The sequence below is a fragment of the Scyliorhinus torazame genome, chromosome 2 (assembly GCF_047496885.1).
Source record: "Scyliorhinus torazame isolate Kashiwa2021f chromosome 2, sScyTor2.1, whole genome shotgun sequence".
NCBI classification, from domain to species: domain Eukaryota; kingdom Metazoa; phylum Chordata; class Chondrichthyes; order Carcharhiniformes; family Scyliorhinidae; genus Scyliorhinus; species Scyliorhinus torazame.
Window position 1 is genome coordinate 264,011,306 of NC_092708.1, and position 25,180 is coordinate 264,036,485.

Genomic DNA, 25,180 nt, shown 5'->3' on the forward strand with positions numbered 1-25,180 from the left:
ACAAGTGCCAGAATGTGGCAAGTCGGGGCTTTTCACAGTAACTTCATTGCAGTGTTAATGTAAGCCTACTTGTGACAATAAAGAATATTATTATTAACTTCAACTGGTATGGGAATTGGACCTGCACTATTGGCAGCTTGCCACATCATGAGCCAGCTGTCCAATCAACTGAGCTAACCGACTTCTGATGAAAATTGTCCAAAAAAACACATTAATTTTAAAAGCATCCTTACATTTTCTGACAACACAAAGAGCGCTGATTGCATGAAATGCATACCCGATCATTGAGGTGAAGCTCAATCTTGGGGCCCCACTGTTCATTCTCCGGTTCTCCTTCTTTCTTCTCAAGAGAACAATCTCAACTTGTCTAAGCACATTGCATTTCTGGGAATAAATTAACCCGCTCTGAATATTTTAGAAAAATTGAGCAATGTTTCTCCATCTAGGTAAAAAGGCACAAACAATCGATTGATTCAAGCAGTCCTTTATTGAGAACCATTAAACTCAATGAATAAGCGTTTGTGGTTCGGTCTTATGAAAATGCAAATAAAGATCAACATTTTGCAAAAATCGAAATTTAATTCGCAAAACATGGTAATTATGCATTCAAATAAAAGCACCATACTGCTGATGCTGGAAATCTAAAATAAAGACAGGAAATGCCGGATAAAATCGGCAGGGCGGACAGCATCTGCGGAGAGAGAAACTGAGTTCATGTTTCGAGTCCATGTGACCCTTCTTCGGAACTGAAGGGGGGCATACTCTATTTCTCTCCACAGGTGCTGCCAGACATGCTGAGTTTATCCAACATTGTCTGTTTTTATTATTAATTATGGTGCGTATTTTGTTGCCGAATGATTCAATATTTTTGGTCAGGTAAGGCAACGCTCTGATTAAGTCTGCACTCGTGTATCCATTAAAGCACGGAACAAGTTCAAGCGTCATCAACATTTTTATTGCTTTCAGTGCAATTTACGTTTATAGACAATGTAAATATTCACAAGACCGGAAATTAACGAAAATTTCCAACATCTGATTCGTAAGTGAATTTTACTATTATAATCTAAACATTTGCATGACTCACACTTGATGCCTTATTGATCTGTGATTTACTTCTCTAAAGTAAAAAGAAATGGTCCAGCAGTTGGCAAACTAGAACGAATGATTCAATGAAGGGGAAAATGAAGATGCTCGCAATATAAAGGCCTAATAAGGATTTTTTCCGGAGGTAAAGCCTGCAATTTTAGCTTTGTCGAATTAAACACTCGGACGGGTTTTATCTAAGGCATGGAGAGGAACATGCTTATTGAACAGCACTATTTGAATGACTATTTCAGTTCGTTAGATGCATGGTTAGACGATTAACAAGGGAAGCAATATTCCAGGCACCAGTCTGGCTTTTAAATTGTACATTCACTCGGGGCACATAAAGCCCAGGGCACCAGTGCGCAGCACGGGGGTTATCATTATCATTCAGTGCATTCATCCCCGTGTCAGCTGCCAGAAATTGAAGTTGTGTCAGGAGGCCGGTAAGTTTACTCCAGGGTTTGGCAAAGGCAGCCATGATGTGGAGATGCTGGCGTTGGACTGGGCGAGCATAGTAAGAAGTTTAACAACACCAGGTTAAAGTCCAACAGGTTTGTTTGGAATCACGAGCTTTCGGAGCACAGCTCCTTCCTCAGGTGAGTGACCAAATACACATGTTGGACTTTAACCTGGTGTCGTAAGACTTCATTTGGTAAAGGGGAACTGAGCACCATGCAATCAGATTTCTCAATGCAGGAAATATGAGATTTGCGAGGGTCGGAGGAATAGGGCGGATGAATTGAAGATGAGGAGTGATAACGGTTGGGTCACATTCGCAAAGCGAAAAGGAAATTGAAGTACAGTTCACTTTGGTTAGCGGAAGTAGTATGAGGCTTTGTGGGCAGCACGGTAGCACAGTGGATAGCACTATGGCTCACAGCGCCAGGGTCCCAGGTTCGATTGCCGGCTTGGGTCACTGTCTGTGCGGAGTTTGCACGTTCTCCCAGGGTCTGCGTGGGTTTCCTCCGGGTGCTCCGGTTTCCTCCCACAGTCCAAAGATGTGCAGGTTAGGTGGATTGGCCATGATAAATTGCCTTAGTGTCCAAAAAGGTTAGGAAGGGTTATTAGGTTACGGGGATAGGGTCGAAATGAGGGCTTAAGTGTGTCAGTGCAGACTCGATGGGCCGAATGACCTCCTTCTGCACTGTATGTTCTATGTTCTACTGGTCCCGTCAATATATAGAAATGGACACATAATAGAGGTTTAAAGAATCATTTACAATATTAATAAGAAATCAATCCAATCCCCCGCTCCCATATGAAATTCCAGTGTGTTTTTAACGAGGGGTTTGTCCAAATCATTTTAAATTGTTAACTACGTTTTAAGTACGAGAAAGGCGACATTTTGTTTAGTCAGAGCGATCGCGGGTTCGAAGCTGATATGGAACAAGATAATTTCTACGCTGAGATCTTATATTTTACTGCGACTCAATAACGTTAAACTTTGAGCCACACCCAGTTCCGGAGGTGAGCGTGACAGCTTCTGGGCACCCGAGTCAGTACGGCATCAAAGTTACTCAACTTTGCTCTGTCATTGATATAAATCCTATATATATTGACCTCCTGTACGGGAAAGCGATTAAGTCAAGCATATTAAAGTCCTGTGCACGTGTGAATTGCCAAATTTTGGCAGATTCAAGGAAAGCACCTGGAAAATTAAAAGAAAGAAAATAAAAACATGATTTAAAAAAAACATTCGAAGTAACTTCTCAATATAGTTAGTAAGCCTTGTGAATGTCAGCGTGTTGTTGGATGACAAATCGGTTGCTGTGTGGCCGGCTCTCCATCAGAAACTATGGCTCATCGCTCGCAACTTTTTTGGTCACTTTGTAAATAAAATTACTTCCGCTTGAATGAAGGATCTCACTGTTGAACTGCTGTGGCAGGAGAGCCTGGTGAAAATTGACAGTCCCCTCTCTGGCAGTCACGTTAGAAGACATGTAGATTGTAGTTTTTTCATTGCAGAGGTACAGCAGGGTCTGTAAGAGGCCTGCAAATTGTGATGGGTTATACACAATGTCCGAACCCAGAATGAAATCGAAGTCGGTTGAAAATTTGCTCTGATCGTCACCCCACGCAAGAGCACGGATCTTTGAACGGTGTCTGCTGGTGAGCGGAACGTTAGCAAGTACGTTATATTCTATTTGCTTCAAAACGTACGATCTGTCCGTTAAGGTGACATCTCCACCTGGTACAAAGAATAATATAGTACATTTATCTCATGATTTCAACGGAGCACAAATTGCTTGGTGCAGTTTACTTTTCTCACGCAAGAGCAACTCAAGTCCAATCATGAAAATAAATCGTAACTCTCGTTGCTAGTGAGCGCCGAATAGCCTTGAACCAAAGAGCCGGGCGAACCAGTCCACAGAGCACTGAGCAGGACTCCGCAAACCGAGAACACCCCGAGGCACCTGCTCCACATGTGTTGCAATATCAGTTTCAGAGACAAATTCTCTTGCGAGAGCTAGCAAGAGCAGGGAATTTGGTGGAACTTGCTAGTTCTGTACCTAAACCAGCAGGTGTATTGCCTCGGTGTGTTTAAAGCATTGACTGTGTTCACAGCCTCTGTCTGCACCGCTTTTTAGCTTCGAGACAGCGGACTCTTTTCTGGGAGAATGGGCTTCCTTATAGGGGTCTCTCTTCTGGGGCTGTCTGACAAGGGTCTCCCTCTGGGAGGCCCTTTATTTAGGGGGTCTCTTTATTTAGGGGGTCTCTTTATTTAAGGGGTCTCTGTGCGGTGGTCTCGTTATATGGTGGGTCTGTGGCGGTTCTCTTTATTGAGGGGCCTCTGGGAAGGTCTCTTTTAGGGGTCTCTGTGGGAAAGACTTAACTTAGGCGGACTATTGGGGCTCTCTTTAATTTGGGTCTCTCTGATGAAGAGGCAATGGGGGCGTCTGATGGGGACGCGGTGGGCACGTCTTGTATTGTTGGGGGGAATGACCCTCTGATCGACTTTGGGGCAACTTCCTTAAAGAGTTACCCCATTGGCCCACCGCAAGGTTCATCACACCAGGGCCAAGCTTGTCAGGACTAGCACCAATTCGTGCCCACGTGATTCCCGGCCCAGAGGACCAGAGAATCACACAAGTCTGGAGAATAAGTGCCCCGACAATTAATAGTCTGTTCAGACCCATTTGTATCCTCCCATCGGCGCAGGGCGTGAAGCTCGATCACGATGCCAGCAGGGGGTCAGATCAATTGTTGGCCCCTGCTTGATCCTGTTTTCTCCCGACTGGGGAGGTTTCTCTGCTGCACCCGGAACTCCGCTACTGGCTTAGCGAGACACAGAAACCAGCCCATAGTTCATGGAAAAAAATACCAATTATAGACCGTGACCTATTATATGCATAATTAACAATAAATATCGGGTAAACATGAGAATTATAAGATCAACGGATAATGATAATCGTAGGGACATTCACTGTGAACAGTGGCAAGTATAGTGAAGAGGAATTTTAGACTTCTGCACCACGCGTAGCAACTGGAGGAGTGAGGAAGATGGGCAACAATAATATGGTTTAGGCATAACAAATATTACAGCACAATGAAACCGCTATGCACAACAAGCCTATTAGTGTGACATCAGTTGCAGGGCAAATACTGCAGTGTACTATTAAGGATGTCGTAAACAATATGTTTAAAATTCATAATATGATCAGACAAAATCAACATGGTTTTACGAAAGGGAAATTCTGCTTGATAAATGTAATAGATTTTGAAGATGTAAACTGTAGAGTAAATACCCAGATAAACAGTAAATTCAATATACTTGGAACTCCTAAAGGTGGTCAGGAAGATGGCAAACAAACGATTCAAACACAAAACAGTGCCACGTATAATAGCGGGCAATATCTTAGCAAGGAAAATTGATTTGGAGAGCAGGATAAATGGGGCATTTTCAAGTTTGCAGGTTGGTACTAATGGAGGGTCAGCACTAGAACTCAGCTATTTACCATACATATTAATGATTGGATGAAGCAATTGAAAATAGTGCATCGAAATCTGATGATTATACAAAGCTAGGTGGGAATTTAAGCTGCGAGGAGGACACACAAAGGGTGCAAAGAGATATGAACAGGATAAATAAAAAGGCAAAAATATAGCAGAAGGAATATAATGTGAGGAAGTGTAAGGGAGAATAGAAAGTCAAAATATTTTGAAATGAAATCTGTAACTGTTCTGTTGAGCAGCACATGGGTGTACTCAGACAAGGAATATAAAAAATTAGCATGCAGGGTCCGCCATCAATTCCAAAGGTTAACCGCTGTGGACCTTTAATGCAATGGGAATGGGAGTACAAGAATAAACAAGTATTTATTCAATTGTGTAGAGACTTGCTGAGACTGTACACAGTTTAGGTCTCCATATTTAAAGACATATATGCGTGCTTTGTAGTTGGTACTGTGAATGTTTGACTCCTCGGGTTAGAGTTGTCCTATAATGAAACACTGAGTAACTTAGGTCTATACTTTCTAAATTTTAAAAGAAAGAAAGGTGCTTTCATTGACACGTGCAATATTCTGAATGAACTTAATAGAATAGACACTGAGTAGTTGTTTCTCATGGCTGGGGATTCTAGAAAACTGGAACAGTCTCAGGGCAAAATTCAAACAGGGCAGCAGAGAAAAATATTGGGAGCAAGACAAACATTGTGAAAAAGACAAACTTAAAGGCTCTGTGCCTTAATGCACAGAGCATTTGCAATAAAGTGGATGAACTAATCGCGCAGATAAATATAAATGGGTATGATATAATTGGGATTATGGAGACATGGCTGCAGGGTGAACAGGGATGGGAACTGAATGTCCCAGGGTTCTCAGTATTTGGGAAGGACAGGCATAAAAGAAAAGGTGGTGGCGTGGCACTGCTGGTTAAAGAGGACATTAACACAATAGTGAGAATGGATATTAGCTCTGACAATGTGGAATCTGTATGGGTAGAGTTGAAAAATACCAAGGGACAAAAAACATTAGTGGGTGTCATATATAGACCCACAAACTGCAATGATGAGGTTGGGAATGGCATTAAACAAGAAATTAGAGATGCATGGAACAAGGGAATATCGATGATCATGGGTGATTTTAATCTTCACATAGATTGGGCAAATCAAATTAGCCACAATGCCGTTGAGGAGAAATGCCTGGAGTGTATACAGGATGGTTTTCTTGAACAATATGTGGAGGAACCAACTAGAGAGCAGGCCATCTTAGACTGGGTACTGTGTAATAAGAAGGGAATCATTGCCAATCTGGCTGTATGAGACCCCTTGGGATGAGTGACTAACGTGGTAGAATTTTTTATCAAGGTGGAGAGTGAAGTAGTTGATTCGGAGACTAGGGTGCTGAATCTTAATAAAGGAAACTATGAAGATATGAGGCATGAGTTGGCCTTGATAAATTGGGGAGAGTTATTTAAAGGAATGACAGTGGATAGATAATGGCAGACATTCAAGGAACGCATGGAGGAACTACAGCAACTGTTCCTTCCTGTCTGGCACAAAAGCAAAGGGGGTAAGAGGGTCAATCCATGGCTTACAAAGGAAATTAGAAATAGTATCCGATACAAGGAAGAAGCATACAGATTCGCCAAGAAAAATAATAGGTCTGAGGTTTGGGAGCAGTTTAGAATTCAGCAAAGAAGGACAAAGGGATTGATTAAGAAGGGGAAAGTGAAGTACAAAAGGAAGCTTGCAGGGAACATAAAGATTGACATTGAGAGTGTCTACAGATATGTGAGAGAAATAGATTGGTGAAGAGAAATGTAGGCCCCCTGCAGACAGAAACAGAGAACGCATAATAAGGGACAAAGAAATGGCTGAGCAATTGAATACATGCTTTTGTTCTGTCTTCACAAATGAGGACACAAATCAGGGGCGAAATTCTCCGTTATCGGCGGAAAGTCCGCCGATCGACGCAAAAAACGGCGCAAATCCCACTTGCGTCACGTCATAAAAATGGGACGATAGTCTCCGGCCCGAAATGGGCTAGCAGCGACGTAACGGGATCCGCGCTTGCGCAGTGGTTCACACCGTGCAGCGTCATACGCGCTGCACGGCGTGACGGCTCATAAGGCCGCGCTGCTCCCCCCCAACCGACCGCAACACCCGACCGCAACACCCGACTGGATGGCTGGCCGTCGCTCAGCCCCGAGGTTCGAGTCACGCGATGTGGAGGCGCTCCTGGACGCAGTGGAGCAGAGGAGGGACGCCCTGTATAACGGGCACGGCCGCAGAGTTGCCCCACGCCACAGCCGGCGTCTGTGGAGGGAAGTGGCAGAGGCCGTCACCGCTGTGGCCCTGACACCACGGACAGGCACCCAGTGCCACAAGAAGGTGAATGACCTCGTCAGAGCAGGCAGGGTGAGCCTCCCCATATCCCCCTCCCCATATCCCCCCTCCCCATATCCCCCATATCCCCCTCCCCATATCCCCCCTCCCCCATATCCCCCATATCCCCCCTCCCCCATATCCCCCATATCCCCCCTCCCTCATATCCCCCATATCCCCCCTCCCCCATATCCCCCCTCCCCCATATCCCCCATATCCCTCTCCCCCATATCCCCCCTCCCCCAAATCCCCCCTCCCCCATACCCCCTCCCCCATATCCCCCCTCCCCCATATCCCCAATATACACCCTCCCCCTTTTCCCCCTCCCCATATCCCCCATATCCCCCCCTCCCCCATATCCCCATATCCCCCTTCCCCCATATCCCCACTCCCCCATATCCCCCCCTCCCCCATATCCCCCCTCCCCATATCCCCATATCCCCCCTCCCCCATATCCCCACTCCCCCATATCCCCCCTCCACCATATCCCCCCTCCCCCATATCCCCCTCCCCCATATCCCCCCTCCCCATATCCCCCCTCCCCCATATCCCCAATAACCCCCCTCCCCCATATCTCCCTCCCCCATATCCCCCCTCCCCCATATCCCCCATATCCCCCCTCCCCCATATCCCCCCTCCACCATATCCCCCCTCCCCCATATCCCCCCTCCCCCATATCCCCCCTCCCCATATCCCCCTCCCCATATCCCCCATAACCCCCCCTCCCCCATATCCCCCCTCTCCCATATCCCCCCTCCCCCATATCCCCCCTCCCCCACATCCCCCCTCCCCCATATCCCCCCTCCCCCACATCCCCCATATCCCCCCTCCCCCATATCCCCCCTCCCCCATATCCCCCATATCCCCCCTCCCCCATATCCCCCATATCCCCCTCCCCATATCCCCCCTCCCCATATCCCCCATATCCCCCCTCCCCTTGAACCCCCTCCCCCATAGCCCCCCTCCCCCATATCCCCCCTCCCAATATCCCACCCTCCCCCATATCCCCCTCCCCCATATCCCCCTCCCCCATATCCCCCATATCCCCCCTCCCCCATATCCCCCCTCCCCCATATCCCCCCTCCCCCATATCCCCCCTCCCCCATATCCCCCCTCCCCCACACACCCCCTCCCCCATATCCCCCCATATCCCCCCTCCCCCATATCCCCCCTCCCCCATATCCCCCCTCCCCCATATCCCCCTCCCCCATATCCCCCCTCCCCCATATCCCCCCCTCCCCCATATCCCCCATATCCCCCCTCCCCCATATCCCCCTCCCCCATATCCCCCCTCCCCCACATCCCCCTCCCCCATATCCCCCATATCCTCAAGTGAATCCAGCCCTAACCTTAACCTCTGCAATGCACGCGCAACCGATGGCGTGCATTCATATACCTGCCTAACACTGTTGCCTTTTACCCCTGCCACCACCCCCCCCCCCACAGGAGAAGCGCGCACACAACAATAGGGAGCATGTGAGGACTGGAGGAGGGCCCGCTGATGAGAGGCCACTGACCGTACACGAGGAAAGGGCCCTGGAACTGGCTGGCGGACCTGAGGACCGGGAGGTTGCTGATGCAAAGGTCGGGGGCCCACCAGCAAGTGAGCCACCGACAGCCTGTCCCCATATCCCCCCTCCCCTATATCCCCCTCCCCCGTATCACCTGATCACCGCCTGATGTCTAACCATGCATGCTTCATTGTGTATCGCAGGACCAAACGTCCAGGCACCCATCCCCGCAGATGCACACCGCCCGCAGGATGCCCCTCGGAGACCACGGGAGACGGAGAGACCCGGACCCTCCAGCATGCGACGCCCGCAGGATGCCCCTCGGAGACCACGGGAGACGGAGACACCCGGACCCTCCAGCATGCGACGCCCGCAGGATGCCCCTCGGAGACCACGGGAGACGGAGAGACCCGGACCCTCCAGCATGCGACGCCCGCAGGATGCCCCTCGCACACCACGGGAGACGGAGAGACCTGGACCCTCCAGCATGCAACGCCCGCAGGAAGCCCCTCGCACACCACGGGAGACGGAGAGACCTGGAGCAACAGGGAGACGACACCCCCGTCATGTGCGGGAGCGACCACCCAGCGATGAGGGGGGCAGCCACAGGCCCCCGTCACATCCGAGCCAGGATACCACTACCCAGGACACCACTACCCAGGACACCACTACCCAGGACACCACTACCCAGGACACCACTATCCAGGACACCCCTACCCGGGACAACACTACCCAGGACACCCTTACCCGGGACAGCACTACCCAGGACACCCCTACCCGGGAAGACGAAATACCGGACAGTGACTCAGAGTGGATGGGTGGAGACGAACCCCCACCCCAAAGTGCCATGGAGTCAGAGTGGGACGAAGAGCACGACACAATGCCACTGCTGTCACCAACACCCTCCACCATCGCAGAAACACTCACCACGGTTGGGCACTTTAGTGATGAGGCGTCTGGTACACTCACTGGTGCGCACAACACAGCCGTCCCGGTAAAGCAGGTGGAGGTAGGAGCAGCAGAGGAGCCGGGCGGTCGGAGGGCAGCCCAGCCCAAGCGAACATCTGCCGCCCAGATGGATCCCGGGTTCCTGCAGTTACCACACCCACACATAGATCCGATGCAACCACCGACCCGGAGACGAGCGAAGAGGGTGACGGGCGGCTTGCGGCGGCTGCGGTCGCAGGTGGAGGAGTCCACCCGCATCCAGGAGCTGGGAGTGGTCCCAGTCATGCGTGCCACCCAGGCTGACACTGCACGGGTGGCGTCCACGGTGGAGGCAATGGTTGCGACGGTGGCAGACATGGGGAACGGTTTGCGAGGCCTGGGGCCTTCCGTGCAGGCGGCGTCTGTGGGCCAGGAAATGGCTGCCCTCTCACAGGTGGCCATGAGCCAGTGCCAGCGCCAGATGGCAGAGGCGCTCAACGCCATAGCACAGTCTCAGCAGGCCATGGCCCAGTCTCTGCAGGCCATGGCCCAGTCTCTGCAGGCCATGGCCCAGTCTCAGCAGGCCATCGCTGAGGGCATCGGCGCCAGTGGCCATGTGCGAGCCGGCGTCGCACTGTCACAGACAGGGTTTGCCAACACCCTGGGCTCCATGGCTGCAAACCTGCAGACCCCTGTCGATACCAGCACGGGCCTCCAGGACTGGCAGCGCCAGATGTCGGGGGGGCGTCGGATGGCCAGTCCGTTCGCATCCCCCACCCATGTAGAGGCCTGGGAGCCATCGGGCACCCCGAGGGAGGAGGAGGTGGTGTGATCCGTCCCGGCTCCCTCTGTAGGGGAGGTCCCGGTACACCGCGACACCTCGGACTCCCCCGTTCCATCCCAGGTGCATCGGGTGGGCAACGGGCAGGACAGGCTGGCAGCTCGCCATCCCAGTCGCCCGGGCCGCAGCCTGGCCCATCTAGGCCAGGACGCCCCAGGAAACGGCCGCCAAAGGGATCCAGTGTCAGAGGGCAGGAATCACAGGAGTCCACCTCCAGTTCTGCTGTACCGTCTGGGGAACCACGTAGACGTAGTCAAAGGGCCCGTAAGGCCAAACAATTAGACACTGAGTAAGTTGGCACGGGTGCAGGGCACAGATGAGTTTTAGGGGCTAGGGCACGTGCATGAACTCCTTTGGTTATTAAAGTCAATGTTACACCTACCGAAGCTGCCTTTGTGCTCTGTCCAAAGTGTGCGGGCGTGTCATGTACGTTGAGCGCAAGTGTGTGTGTGAGGGGTGGTCTTACCTCAGCCCCAGGTGAGCCTGCTTCCTTCCCCCTGGGCCGCCATCAACATCCCCCGGGCAGAGGACGGGACCGTGCGCTGCAGTGTCACAGCCGCATGCAGGGATGGTCCGGGTGGATGGTGGTACTGTGGCCATGGGTCAGACATAGTCCAATGATGTAGAGCCAGGAGCTCATCGCAGGGCGGGTTGTCATCATCCTCCATGGCCTGCGATAGACACGCGTCCACCCGCAACTGTGTGAGCACGGCCCGTTGTGCCGCCGGTGGATCGGCAATGGGGGGGGGTGGTGTGCATGCGGGTGGGGTGGGTGGGGTTGGGGAGGGGGTGAGGGTGCTGGGTGGGTGGATGGGTGGGGGGTGTGGGTGGTCGGCTGTTGCCATGGTGTGCTGTCTGTTGCCATACTACCCGATTCCCACGCCCATCTAGTCAGTGAGGCGGGCGGCTATCAGCCTGTCCCGTGCCCGCTGGGCCAGCCGGTAACGGTGGACAGCCACCCGCCTGTGTCTACCCCGTCTGCCCTGACCATTGCCCCCATCCCCCTCATCTGGGGAGGACTGTGCCTCTTCCTGCTGCTCCTCCACTCCGCCCTCCTCTGCCTGCGGCACATCGCCCCTCTGCTGGGCTATGTTGTGCAGGACGCAGCACACCACAATGATGCGGCCGACCCTATCTGACCGATACTGGAGGGCGCCCCCAGAGAGGTCCAGGCACCTGAAATGCATCTTCAGCACGCCAAAGCACCTCTCGATCACTCCCCTTGTCGCTACATGGGCATCATTGTAGCGGTTCTCCACCTCATTGCGTGGCCTCCGTATAGGCGTCATCAGCCACGATCGCAATGGGTAGCCCCTGTCGCCCAGCAACCAGCCCCTCAACCGGGGATGGCGTCCCTCGTACATGCCGGGGATGGATGACCGCGACAACACGAATGAGTCGTGTACACTGCCTGGGTGACGGGCGCAGACGTGCAGGATCATCATGCGGTGGTCGCAGACCACCTGTACGTTCATCGAGTAGGTCCCCTTCCTATTAGTGAACACGGCCCTGTTATCTGCAGGTGGCCGCACGGCGACGTGCATCCCGTCGATCGCGCCCTGGACCATGGGGAACCCGGCCACGGCAGAGAAGCCCACGGCCCGGGCATCTTGGCTGGCCCGGTCCACGGGGAAGCGGATGTAGCGGTGCGCCATGGCATAAAGGGCATCTGTCACTGCCCGGATGCACCGGTGCACCGGTGCACCGATGTCTGCGATATGCCGGACAGGTCCCCACTCGGTGCCTGGAATGACCCCATTGCATAAAAGTTCAGGGCCACCGTAACCTTGACGGACACGGGGAGAGGGTGTCCCCCGCCAGTGCCACGCGGTGACAGGTGTGCCAGCAGGTGGCAGATGTGTGCCACGGTTTCCCGGCTCATCCGGAGTCTCCTCCTGCATTCCCGGTCCGTGAGGTCCTGGTATGACTGCCGGGGCCGGTGCACACGGGGCGCCCTCGGGTGCCTCCGTTGCCGTGGGGCCGCGACGTCCTCCTCCCCCTCCTCGTCCTGTCGGTCAGGTGTCCCTCCAGCCTGGGCGGCTGCCGCCTGCCCCTCTGCGGCAGCCTGCGCCGCCTCTCTGGCACGCTCCTCCTCCTCCTCCTCCTCCTCCTCCTCATCCAGGGCAACATAGACATGAGCGGCTGCCACCACGGCGGCCAACATCGCTGGATGATCTGAAAACATGACGGCCTGGTGGGGGGGAGAGGAACGACGACATGTCATCATTGCCCATATCCCCTCCTCCCCCCAGCCAGGTGGCATGGACCGCATGGGTCCAACTGTTGGAGGCTGGCACCTGGCCAGGTGGACCAACTCATTTGCCCTCCCATCACCCTCCTCGGCACGGACCCCCTCCCCAACCTCCACCCCAGCACGGACCCCCTCCCCAACCTCCACTCCAGCACGGACCCCCCTCCAACCTCCACCCCAGCACGGACCACCCCCCCAACCTCCACCCCAGCACGGACCACCCCCCCAACCTCCACCCCAGCACGGACCCCCTCCCCAACTTCCACCCCAGCATGGACCCCCCCCCCAACCTCCACCCCAGCACGGACCCCCCCCCCAACCTCCACCCCAGCACGGACCCCCCCCCATCCTCCACCCCGGCACGGACCCCCTCCAACCCCCAACCTCCACCCCGGCACGGACCCCCTCCCCAACCTCCACCCCGGCACGGACCCCCGCCAACCCCCAACCTCCACCCCGGCACGGACCCCCTCCAACCCCCAACCTCCACCCCAGCACGGACCCCCTCCCCAACCTCCACCCCAGCACGGACCCCCTCCAACCCCCAACCTCCACCCCAGCACGGACCCCCCCCAACCTCCATCCCAGCACGGACCCCCCCCCAACATCCACCCCGGCACGGACCCCCTCCAACCCCCAACCTCCACCCCAGCACGGACCCCCTCCAACCCACAACCTCCACCCCAGCACGGACCCCCTCCCCAACCTCCACCCCAGCACGGACCCCCCCCCAACCTCCACCCCGGCACGGACCCCCTCCCCAACCTCCACCCCAGCACGGACCCCCCCCAACCTCCACCCCAGCACGGACCCCCCCCCAAACCTCCACCCCGGCACGGACCCCCTCCAACCCCCAACCTCCACCCTGGCACGGACCCCCTCCCCAACCTCCACCCCAGCACGGACCCCCTCCAACCCCCAACCTCCACGCCGGCACGGACCCCCTCCAACCCCCAACCTCCACCCCGGCACGGACCCCCTCCAACCCCCAACCTCCACCCCGGCACGGAACCCCTCCAACCCCCAACTTCCACCCCAGCATGGACCCCCTCCAACCCCCAACCTCCACCCCAGCACGGACCCCCTCCCCAACCTCCACCCCAGCACGGACCCCCCCCCAACCTCCACCCCGGCACGGACCCCCTCCCCAACCTCCACCCCAGCACGGACCCCCCCCAACCTCCACCCCAGCACGGACCCCCCCCAAACCTCCACCCCAGCACGGACCCCCTCCCCAACCTCCACCCCAGCACGGACCCCCCCCCCAACCTCCACCCCGGCACGGACCCCCTCCCCAACCTCCACCCCAGCACGGACCCCCCGCAACCTCCACCCCAGCATGGACCCCCCCCCCAAACCTCCACCCCGGCACGGACCCCCTCCAACCCCCAACCTCCACCCCGGCACGGACCCCTTCCCCAACCTCCACCCCAGCACGGACCCCCTCCAACCCCCAACCTCCACGCCGGCACGGACCCCCTCCAACCCCCAACCTCCACCCCGGCACGGACCCCCTCCAACCCCCTATCTCCACCCCAGCACGGACCCCCTCCCCATCCTCCACCCCAGCACGGACCCCCCCCCCAACCTGCACCCCGGCACGGACCCCCTCCAACCCCCAACCTCCACCCCAGCACGGACCCCCTCCCGGCACTCCCCCGGAGCCCAACCTACTCTAACCACCCCCCCCCCCCCCCCCGCCGCACACACACACACACACAAGCCGAGACACACCTCTCCTCACGCAATCAGTCTGCGGCCACGCCATTTCCTGCCCAGAGCCAACCCCCCAGGCCGTCACTCACCTCCTCGCTGGTCGGCGTGAGCCTGGAGCACCGGGTCACTCCGATGAAAAGGAGGTTTAATTCACGTCGACGTGAATGGTCATCACGTCGACGGGACTTCGGCCCATCCGGAAGGGAGAATATCGGCAGGCCGAAAATCGGCTGCCTTGCGCAGACCCGTGACATTCTCCGCGGCAGCGGCGCCATTAACGCCCCGCCGACTTTTCTCCCTTCGGAGACTTCGGCGGGGGCGGGGGCGGGATTCACGGCGGCCAACGGCCATTCTCCGACCCGGCGGGGGGTCAGAGAATGACGCCCCAGATCCCAGAAATGTTGGAGAATTAAAGGTTGAGTGATAGGGAAGAACTGAGGGAGATCAACATTAGTAGACAAATGGTGTTGGGAATACTGATGGGATTGAAGGTGGATAAATCCCCAGGGCCTGAGAATCTGCATCCCAGAGTGCTTAAGGAGGTGGCTCTGGAAACAGTGGATGCATTGGTGGCCATCTTCCGGGATTCTATAGACTCTGGAACTGTCCCTGCAGATTGGAGGGTAGCTCACATCATTCCAATATTCAAAAAGGGAGGTAGAGAGAAAGCAGGGAATTATAGACCAGTAAGCCTAACATCGGTAGTGGGGAAAATGCTTGAATCCATTTTCAAGTACTTTATTGTGGAACATTTAGAAAGCAGTGGCAGGATCAGTCAGAGCCAGCATGGATCTATGAAGGGAAAATCATGCTTGACAAATCTGTTGGAATTATTTGAAGAGGTAACCAGTACAGTCGACAAGGGGAGCCAATCCATGTGGTATATTTGGACTTCCAGAAGGCGTTTGACAAAGTCCCACATAAGAGATTATTGTGCAACATTAAAGCGCATGGGATTGGGGAAAATGTATTGAGGTGGATAGAAAACTGGTTGGCAGAGAGGAAACAAAGGGTAGGGATTAATGGGTCCGTTTCAAATAGGCAGGCAGTAACTAGTGGGGTACCACAGGGATCTTTGCTGGGACCCCAGCTATTCACAATATATATTAATGATTTGGATGAGGGAACAAAATGTAACATCTCAAAGTTTGCAGATAATACTAAATTAGGTGGGAGGTTGAATTGTGACGAGGATGCAGGGATTCTACAGCAAGATCTAGACAGGTTGGGTGAGTGGGCAAATCAATGGCAGATGCAGCATAAATTGGATAAGTGTGAGGTTATTCATTTTGGAAGCAAAAACAGGAAGACAGATTACTACCTGAAAGGTTGTAAATTGGGAGAGGGGAGTGTGCAGTGGGACCTGGGTGTCCTTGTGCACCATCGCTGAAGGTAAGCATGCAGGTGCAGCGGGCGGTAAAGAAGGCTAATGGCATGTTGGCCTTCATTGCAAGAGGTTTCGAGTATAGAATCAGGGTTGTGTTGCTGCAATTGTACACGGCCTTGTTGAGGCCACACTTGGAGTATTGTGTGCAGTTTTGGTCTCCTTCTCGGAGGAAGGATGTTCTTGCTCTCGATGGAGTGCAGCGAAGGTTTACCAGACTGATTCCAGGGATGGCGGGACTGCCATATGAGGAGAGATTGACTAGGTTGGGATTGTTCTCGCTGGAAATTCAGAAGAATGAGGGGGATCTCATCGAGACTTATAAAATTCTAACAGGACTTGACGGGGTAGATGCAAGGAAGATTTTACCAATGATGGGTGTGTCCAGAACCAGGGGTCACAGTCTGAGGATTCAGAGTAAACCATTTCGGACAGAGGTAAGGAGACATTTCTTCACACAAAGAGTGGTGAGCCTGTGGAATTCATTACCACATGAAGTAGTTGATGCTAAAACATTGAATATATTCAAGAGGCAGCTGGATATAGCACTTGGGGAGAATGGGATCAAAGGCTATGGGGAGAAAGAAGGATTAGGCTATTGAGTTGGATGATCAGCACGATTATGATGAATGGTGGAGCAGGCTGGAAGGGCAAAAAGGCCTCCTGCTCCTATCTTCTGTGTATCTATGATAAGGGATAATCACTTAAATGGAGAAAAGGAGAAATCTGTACAATTAAATTGGATAATATTTGGAATTCTTTACCCCAGAAGGTTATGAATGTTCCATCATTAAGATAGACAGATTTTTGCTTCCCAGGGAATCGAAAGATATAGTGAGTGGGCAGGAATGTACTTACTGATGATCAGCCATAATCGTATTGAATGGTCGACTCCTGGTCAAAGTTTCTATACCTCATGTTATGAAATTGGCAAATACAACTGATGGCAACTATTGGATGGAGACAACTGGGATTAATAGCAGCTATTTCATAGATTTCATAGAATCTACAGGGAAGAAGGAGGCCATTCGGCCCATCGAGTCTGCACCGGCTCTTGGAAGAGCACTCTACTTGCTTCCACCCTATCCCAGTAACCCCAGCTAACCTTTTTTTTTGGGGGGGGGGACATTAAGAGCAATTTATCATGGCCAATCCACCTAATCTGCACATCTTTGGACAGTTGGAGTAAATTGTGTAACTGCGCTTATTAGAGCAGTCAGTGGGCTAGTGGTATTGTAACTGGATTAGTATACAGCAGCCCAGGATACTGTTCTGGGGACCATAGTTCAAAGGTCACCATGGCAGATGGCAAAATTTGAATTGAATTTTTACAAATCTGGAAGTTTGAAGGTGTTGCCGATTGTTCTAAAAACCCAACTGTTCACTTGTTGTCATCTCTCTTTATTAGAGTGGCACTGCTGCCTCACATTGCCATGGAGCCGGGTTCAAATCCGCTCTCTGGCTGTGCGGAGCTTGCACGTTCTCCCCCTGTTTCCATGTCTCTGTGGGTTCCCCCTGGGTGCTCCGGTTTCCTCGCAAAGTCCAAAGATGTGCAGGCTAGGCGGATTGGCGATGCTAAATTACTTCCAAGTGTCCAAAGGTTGGGTGGTGTTACGGGGATAAACTGGAGAATTGGGCCTAGATAGGATGGTCTTCCGAAGGCTAGCTGCAGAATCAATGGGCCAAGTGGCCTCCTTCTGCACTGTAGGGATTCTATTATTTAGATTATAAGTAGAGGCTCGGTAAATTGTATAAGCTGTATGTAAAAAGTGAGGCACTATAAACAAATAGGTAATCTGAACATTAACTGAAATGAAAGTCGCCGTAATCCCCAGGCCATTGCTGCATCCTCTTTTTGAGAGAAAGCTCGCTGGTGGTAATTTAACGTGAGGATCACCACACCTCAGGCGAGCAGTAAGGTTCTGAAGGCCTTCACCGGTAATCTCAGCTAGTGCGGGAATAGAACCTATGCTTTTAGCTTCGACCCCACATCGGGCATGCGGCCAACTTATCTAACTGAGATGTCGGAAGCAACATGACGAATTATAACACCATTAAGCCCTTTAAATGGCAAAATGGAGAAGCAAATACTATCAACGCGAACTGAAATGGTTACCAATGTGCATGATATGGTTGGTTGCTCTGTAATGTTAGAGGATTTTATGGTTTCCGGAACCTACATGATGGGGCACCAGTGAAGCACAGCACAGGTCACAATGAAACATCCCACTGAATGCTGACGCAGAATTCAGAGCCCAGGGCCCATTCTCCTTTTAATGCTATTGCCTTTTAGCCCAGATGTGGAGAACTCTGTTCATTCTGTACCACGGAGGTGCAGAATATGCATAGTAAATAATAACCCAGAGCTCTGTGTGCAATTTTGGTCTCCTTATTTAAAGACATTAGAAGCTGTTCAGAGAAGATACACTCAGCTTCTACCTTGGATGAGGTGGGAAGGTGTTAGGAAGTGGGTTATATTTTGAGGAACGGTTGGACAACTGAGCCTGTATCCACTGGAGTTTAGGTGAATGATAGATAAGCTTCTTGAAACAGGTAAGATCCCGAGGAAACTTGAAAGGCTGTATGCTGACAGGGTGTTTCCCCTGTGGGCAGGGCTAGAACTAGGGAATATACTTTTTTAAAATGGGGCCTTTCATTTAATCTAGCGATGAGGAGAATGTTTTCCCCTGATAGGGTTGTGAGTCCTTGTCACTCCTTTTCTCGGAAAGCAGTGGAGACAGGGTCATTGAATATTGTTAAGGCAGAGGATGGATCCTTGACTAACAAGGGAATCAAAGTCTATCATAGAATCCCTACATTTTGGAAGAAGGCCATTCGGCCCATCTAGAATCCACCAACTCTGCGAAAGACCATCCTACCCAAGCCCAACCCTCGCACTATCCTCGTAACACCACCTAACCATTTGGACACTAAGGGTCAATTTATCATGGCCAATCCACCTAACCTGCACATGTTTGCACTGTGAGAGGAAACCAGAGCACTCAGATGAAACCCAAGCAAACACTGAGAATATGCAAACTCCCGACAGTCAACCGAGGTTGGAATCGAACACAGATCCCTGGCACTATGAAGCAGCAGTGCTAACCACTGAGTCACCGTGCTGCAATCTGTCGTAAGTTATCTGTGGATGCCATAACTGGAATAACTGAAAACAAGAACAGTAAATATGAGCAAATAAGAACAGCAGCTAAACCAATGGAGTTGGCTCCACCATTCAACACGATCTTACCTGATCCTGGCCTTCAGCTCCATTTTCATGACCATTCTACTGAAAGACCAAAATATTGTCCCAACCCAGCCTTACATGTATTCTACATTGGGACATCCTGGAATACTCAGGGGGCAAAGAATCCCAGACATTCACAGCATTGTAATTTTTTCTCATCTCAAACCTAAATGATCAACCCCTCATACTGAGTCTGCTCGCCTGCGTTTTACATTCCTCAACAAGTGTGGACATTGACAGGTTATTTCTGCTGGTTGACGAATCTAAAATGAAGGGGCACAGTCTCAGAACAAGGGGGCAATTCTGTGGGACTGGGATGAGGAGAAATTACTCCACTCAAAGGGTTGTGAATCTAAGGTGCGGAATTCTCCATTGCTGAAATCGTTAAACGTGATTGGGTGGAGAATAGGGTCTGATGCCTATTCATGGTGGGCAAAGATTTTACACCAAACCGCAATTCTTCATCACCTCGACAGTGGGGTTACCTGTCTCTGGAACGCATGCACAGTGAATACCATTTGCATACCACTAGCAGGCCTGACCCAGTATTCTCCAAAGACTCCGCGATTCTCTGGCTCCAATAGGTCGAATTCCCGACAGCGTCGTTCACTTGTGCTTTTAAAAATCATGAAATCGGCGTAGTGGCTGGTGAGGGAGAGAGAGGAGGTAGGACACAGAGAGGTACGACAGTGGTCTGGCGGGCTGGGCACTGGCCGGGTTGGCTGGGTTGGGGGGTCCTGCCAGGTCCTGCCAGGGGGTCCTGCCAGGTCCTGCCAGGTCCGGGGGTATGCTGGGATAATGGACCGAGTGGCCGGGATGAACTCCACAGGACTGGGGCGATGTCCAGGCATGGGCAGCCATTGCCCTGGCATGTAAGGCAGCCATCTTGCTGCGCACCCCGCTAACCACCCACCTTGGCCCCTAGTTCTGCAGAATGACACCGGCCTTATGGGTGCCCCACCCCTCCAACCCCTCACTCAACCCTCCGCCATAGCTCCCGCCGCCCGGCCTTAACCCACCAGTGGGACATCAGGCGACCCACCCAGGGCAACGCCCACTGTAGCCCCTATGGGGGTGCTAGATGTGGGCCGCAGTGCATACTGCTGGCAAGAGCAGTGCCAGCCGACGGTACCCCGGACATCAGGTAGAGGTGCCAGGGCCAGAGGACCCCTTGGTTCCAGGCGCTGATGGGGCCAGGGTTGAGAGGATGGGGGGTGGGGCACGTGGGCAGTGCCAACCAGGGCCACTATGTAGCCCAGAGGACCTGGTTGGGCATGGGGGTATGAACCATGCCAACTTGTTGGTCTTTCAGTTTCTGCAGACAATGAATATTGGAATTCAACTAGCAATGGTGGCCCACCTGCTAGTAGCTGCAGGCCTGGAGGATGCCCTGAGGCTGTATAAGCTGGCACTGCATGAGGAGGAAGCTGCAGCAGTGGAGCATGCAGCAGTGGAGCGTGCAACAGCAGAGCTGGAGGCAGCCGCCCAGGATGCACAGCCAGCCGCTCAACAGGTTGAGGAGGAGGAGGTGCCAAGGAGGCCTCATTTGTATCGGCAGCACCGATCATTCGAGAACCTGCCAGATTGAGCATGCCGTCAAAGTTTTCCGAGTGAGCAAGGAGGCAGTGCAACATATCTGCCAGATGATGGCACACCTCGTCCCGCGGGTGTATGGGGGAGGACACCCGCTCCTGATGGCCATCAAGGTGAACGTCACCGACTTCCGGTGATGGCCATGGAGTAAACGGTCGCACATTCAGCAGCTCTCGCCCTTAGTGTTTTTTTTAATGGTGTTTAAGTCGGATTTTTCAGAAAATGTCTCAACATAAGTTGATCGAAGGGAGAGGAAAAGGAGGTGACCCTCAATTTATGGAATCGTGTCCAAACAAGAGTTGAAGAAGGAGAAACCAAAAGATGAGTGAAAGCAAGAATCAGAGGTCATCGAGCTCAATGGTAACGAGACAAAGCTCGTCCATGCCAGCTCACTGGTCGATGGAGCAATGGGTCGAGTACCTGGATAAGAAGTTCGCCCGGCATCGCAAGGAGCGTACAGATGACGTAACCCAGATGATAGCCTCGATTAAGGAGGTGGTTGACCGTGTGGAGGAGAAAATGACGACCTAGGGACAGGAGATTTAAGGTTGCAGGAGCTGGTGACTGAACGAGAGGAGGAGTCCACTGCAATGGCTTTGGAAATTAGCATACTACAAAACAGCCAGAAACGACTGCTAGATAAAGTAGAAGGCTTGGAGAACCGGTCTCGCGGGCAAAATATCCGAAACGTCGGGCTGCCAGAGGGAAAGGAGGGATCAGATGTGAGAGCATATGTGGGGAAGATGTTGCAGGGGATGGTCTGGGCCGATGTGTTTGACAAGTCGCTGGAGGTGGACCGGGCACATAGGGTGCTTGTACGTAAGCTCCAGAGTCGTGAGCCCCCGAGGGCCATGGTGGTGAGGCTTCATTGATTCCTCGACAAGGAGCGTATCATGAACTGGCCAGGCAGACAAAACGGTACATGTGTGAAGAGTCAGAGATTCGGGTGTACCAAGACTGGGGACCAGAACTCGCAAAGAGGAGAGCAAGTTCCAACAAAGTTAAGGCGGCCCTGTTTGAGAAAGACATTAAATTCGGACTGTTGTACCCGGCACGTCTTTGGGTGACCTACGAGAACCGTGAGCTGTACTTTAATTCTCCAGAAGAGGTGGCTACTTTTATGAAAGACAATAATCTGGCTTATGGACATTTAAATTCTAACTGTGGTGGGCTGGGTTTCGGGGAAAGGGGCAGGGTGGCAGGGAGGCGAGAAAAATGGTTTTCTGTTTTGCTTTGTATTGATTAAAATTTCAATCTTTTAATTCTATGAGTTAAGTTGCGATGTTCGGGAAGAAAAGAGTTTTGGTGTTATTTTTTTTTAAATGTTCTCTTTTCTTTTCTCTCTTCTTGTGTAATTTGATGTTGATTTATTGCTTTATGTAGTGGATCACAGAGGAAAGAACTTTAAAGTTGCGACGGGGTGTGTTATTTTCTGTAAGAAAGATGGTTGATTCTTGCATGCATAATTTTGCTTAAGCTGCTTGAAGCTTCTTCTATTGTATTTGATTCTCTTTGAACGTGATGGGACTGATAAGAATCGGTCAAAGAAAGCAGTACGTACATTCCCCAACCGGAAACCATGGCTCAATCGCGAGATTGACTCCCTACTGAAGGACAGATCTGAGGCATTCAAGTCAGACGACCCTCACCTATGCAAGAAATCCAGGTACGACCTCCGCAAAGCCATCTGAGATGCCAAGAGAGAATATCAAACCAAGCTAGAGTCACAGACAGACTCCCGGTGCTTGTGGCAAGGACTAGACAACATAATGGGCAACAAAGCAAAGCCGAGTAATATCTCCGGCAGCAGCGCACCCCTCCCCGATGAACTCAATGCATTCTATGCTCGGTTCAAGCAGGTAACCAACAATCCGCTGTCGAGTGCCCCAGCAGCCCATTACTCACCCATACCCACCATCACAGCTTTCAGATTGGCCTTCCTGAAAGTGAACCCTCGGATGGCGACGGGCCCGGACGGGAACCCTGGTCGTGCACTCAGAACCTGCACGGACCAGCTGGCAGAGGTATTCGCAGATATCTTTAAGCTGTCTCTACTCCACTCTGAGGTCCCCACCTGCTTCAAGAAGACCGCCATTATACCGGTGCCAAAGAAGAACCAGGCAACGTGCCTCAATGACTACCATCCGGTGGCCCTGACTTCAGTCGTAATGAAGTGCTTCGAGAGGTTGATCATGAAGCGCATCACTTCCATACTGCCAGAACACCTTGATCCACTGAAATTCGCATACCATCGCAACCGGTCCACATCAGACGCCATTTCCCTGGCCCTACATTCATCCCGAGAGCATCTCGACAACAAGGACTCCTACATCAGACTCCTATATATTGACTACAGCTCCGCCTTCAACACCGTAATCCCAGCCAAGCTAATATCAAAGCTCCAAAACCTAGGGCTTGGCTCCCCACTCTGCAACTGGATCCTCGATTTTCTGACCAACAGACCACAATCAATAAGAATGAACAACAACACCACCTCCACAATAGTCCTCAATACTGGGGCCCTGCAAGGCTGTGTACTTAGCCCTTTACTCTACTCCCTGTACACACATGACTGCGTGGCAAAATTTGGTTCCAACTCCATCTACAAGTTTGCTGCCGATACGACCACAGTGGGCCGGATCTTGAATAACGACCAGTCAGAATACAGGAGGGAGATAGATAACCTAGTGGAGTGGTGCAGCAACAACAATCTCTCCCTCAATGCCAGCAAAACTAAAGAGTTGGTCATTGACTTCAGGAGCAAAGTACTGTACACACCCTTGACAGCACCAAGATGGTTAGAAGTTTCAAATTCCTAGGGATGCACATCTCCAAAAATCTGTCCTGGTCCACTCACGTCAACGCTACCACCAAGAAAGCACAGCAACGCCTATACTTCCTCAGGAAACTAAGGAAATTCGGCATATCCACATTAACCCTTATCAACATTTACAGATGCACCATAGAAAGCATCCTATCTGGCTGTAACACAGCCTGGTATGGCAAGTGCTCCGCCCAGGACCGCAAGAAACCTCAGCGAGTCATGAACACCGCCCAGACCACCACACAAACCTGCCTCCCATCCATTGACTCCATTTACACCTCCCGCTGCCTGGGGAAAGTGGGCAGCATAATCAAAGACCCCTCCCACCGGCCTCACTCACTCTTCCAACTTCTTCCATCGGGCAGGAGATACAGGAGTCTGAGAACACGCACGAACAGACTCAAAAACAGCTTCTTCCACGCTGTTACCAGACTACTAAATGACCCTCTTATGGACTGACCTCATTAACACTACACTTTGTATGCGTCATCCAATGAGGTGCTTATGTAGTTACATTATATACCTTGTGTTGCCTTATTATGTATTTTCTTTTCTTCCCTTTTCTTCCCATGTACTTAATGATCTGTTGAGCTGCTCGCAGAAAAATACTTTTCACTGTACCTCAATACACGTGACAATAAACAAAATCCAATCCAATCCAATCAAAGGGGGAGGGGTAGTATCTGGCAATCTGGTTTAATGACTTTTAAACTCAAACTGTGGTGGTCTGAGTTTGGGCGAAGTGACAGGGTGGCGGGGAGGTGAGAAAAATGGTTCTGTGTTTTGCCGTGTCTTGTTTAAAATTTCTGTCTTTTATTTCTGTGAGTTAAGTTGTGATGTTCAGGAAGAAAAGTGTTTTGGTGTTTTCTTTTTTCCTTTTCTCTCTTCTTGTGTAATTTGATTTTGATTTATTGCTTTATGTACTGGATTACAGATGGAAGAGCTTTTAAGATGCGATGGGGTGTTTTAGTTTCTGCAGGAAAGATGATTGATTCTTGCATGCATAATTTTGCTTAAGCTGCTTGAAGCTTCTTCTTTTGTGTTTGATTCTGTTTGAAGGTGATGGGGCTGATAAGAATCGGTCAAAGGGGATAGAATCTGGCAATCTGGTTTAATGGCTTTTAAACTCAAACTGTGGTGGTCTGAGTTTGGGGAAAGGGATGGGGTGGCGGGGAGATGAGAAAAATGTTTCTGTGTTCTGTTCTGTCTTGTTTAAAATTGCAGTCTTTTAATTCTGTGAGTTAAGTCGCGATGTTCGGGAACATAGAACATAGAACATAGAAAATACAGCACAGAACAGGCCCTTCGGCCCACGATGTTGTGCCGAACCTTTGTCCTAGATTAATCATAGATTATCATTGAATTTACAGTGCAGAAGGAGGCCATTCGGCCCTTTGAGTCTGTACCGGCTCTTGGAAAGAGCACCCTACCCAAACTCAACACCTCCACCCAACACCAAGGGCAATTTGGAC

The 25,180-nt window shown here is 52.0% G+C and overlaps 1 protein-coding gene across 2 annotated transcripts in view; it reads right to left on the reverse strand.

Moving 5' to 3' along the window:
- Positions 1-468: 468 nt before the first annotated feature.
- LOC140407873 (EEF1A lysine methyltransferase 3-like) overlaps positions 469-25,180 on the reverse strand; it is a 50,000-nt gene continuing 25,288 nt past the window's right edge. For both annotated transcript variants that reach the window (XM_072495093.1, XM_072495094.1), the window contains exon 4: positions 469-3,274. In XM_072495093.1, coding sequence (XP_072351194.1) covers positions 2,880-3,274 — 395 coding nt within the window. In that variant the 3' untranslated portion in view covers positions 469-2,879. The remainder of the gene's footprint in view (positions 3,275-25,180) is intronic.